The sequence below is a fragment of the Etheostoma spectabile genome, chromosome 8 (genome assembly GCF_008692095.1).
Source record: "Etheostoma spectabile isolate EspeVRDwgs_2016 chromosome 8, UIUC_Espe_1.0, whole genome shotgun sequence".
Classification (NCBI taxonomy): domain Eukaryota; kingdom Metazoa; phylum Chordata; class Actinopteri; order Perciformes; family Percidae; genus Etheostoma; species Etheostoma spectabile.
In genome coordinates this window covers 30,274,484-30,275,769 of record NC_045740.1, presented here as the reverse complement: position 1 = coordinate 30,275,769, position 1,286 = coordinate 30,274,484, and the positions used below count along the sequence as shown (strand labels likewise).

General features: G+C 46.1%; 1 protein-coding gene across 9 annotated transcripts in view; it reads right to left on the bottom strand.

Moving 5' to 3' along the window:
• The window catches only part of thrb (thyroid hormone receptor beta), a 119,527-nt gene that overhangs the window by 10,629 nt on the left and 107,612 nt on the right, over window positions 1-1,286 (bottom strand). For all 9 annotated transcript variants that reach the window (XM_032522381.1, XM_032522383.1, XM_032522382.1 and 6 more), the window contains one exon: window positions 1,061-1,266. In XM_032522381.1, coding sequence (XP_032378272.1) covers window positions 1,061-1,266 — 206 coding nt within the window. The remainder of the gene's footprint in view (window positions 1-1,060; window positions 1,267-1,286) is intronic.

Sequence of the window (1,286 nt, the reverse complement as noted above, 5' to 3'; positions counted from 1 at the left end):
ACTTAAACTGGTCTGTAACAAAGAATGACGTAATAGTCTGCCGCATTTAGTAATTAAAACCCTGAACAAAATGTGTAAAAAAAAGTCTTGACATTTTGTAATAAATTATTAGATAATGCAGCTGTTCTTACAAAATTACAAAAATGTAATAATATTGTGGAATATGTAATAACTACTGTATATCAATGAGGATTCCTTTGGAGGATTGCTCTGGAAGATTGGCCCAATGTCCGTCCCTGTCCTCTGTCTCTGTGTCTGCGTTCTAACCTCCGGTGGATTTCTGAGGACTATGGTTACCTGGTCCATTAGATCTCTGCAGGATAAATCTAGACAGCTAGCTAGACTATCTGTCCAATCTGAGGACTATGGACCTGGTCCTCAGATCTCTGCAGGATAAATCCAGACAGCTAGCTAGACTAATCGTCCATCTGAGGACTTTGGTTACCTGGTCCTCAGATCTCTGCAGGGTAAATCCAGACACTACTAGACTATCTGTCCAATCTGAGGACTTGTGGTTACCTGGTCCTCAGGTATCTGCGGTAAATCCAGATGATAGCAACTATCTGTCCAATCTGAGGACTTTGTTACCTGGTCCTCAGATCTCTTGCAGGGTAAATCCAGACAGCTAGCTAGACTATCTGTCCAATCTGAGTTTTCTGTTGGCGACTAAAACCACTTCTGAACGTACACATGTTCCTTCCTGAGACTATTTAGCAGAGGCACCGTGGCTCTGTCCGGAGCATAGCCCCGCCCAAGATGATTGTGATTGGTTTAAAGAAATGCCAATAAACCAGAGCACGGTTTTCTCCCATCCAGGAATGCTTTGAAAGGAATTTGGAGTAAGAAAATAAAAAAGTAACAAGTATAGCTTATGTCACCATGAAATATTCGAATTGCTCATCACACGCATTATGTATTAATTAATCACAAAATGCGGAGAAATTCATTACATACCGTGTTCAGGGTTTTATGCTATGGGGGGGTTTGGTATGAAAAGGCAGGGTAACAAATAGAAGGAAGGCCGGGGTGAGAAGGGAGGGAGGGAGGGAGAGGGTCTCACCAGGAATTTCCGCTTCTGCTTCCAGTGGTTGCCCTGCGCGTTGGTGGCCATGTGGGCCTCCGTCACCATGCGGATCAGGTCCCACTCCTCCTGGGTGGGCTCCTGTCGGTCCCACACCGTCTTCTGCAGCTCCTCCTTCCGACGGCGCTCCCGGTTCTCCTCGATCAGCTTCCGCTTGGCCAGCCTCTTGCTGTCATCCAGCACCACTGGGGAGTGTGTTGGGGGG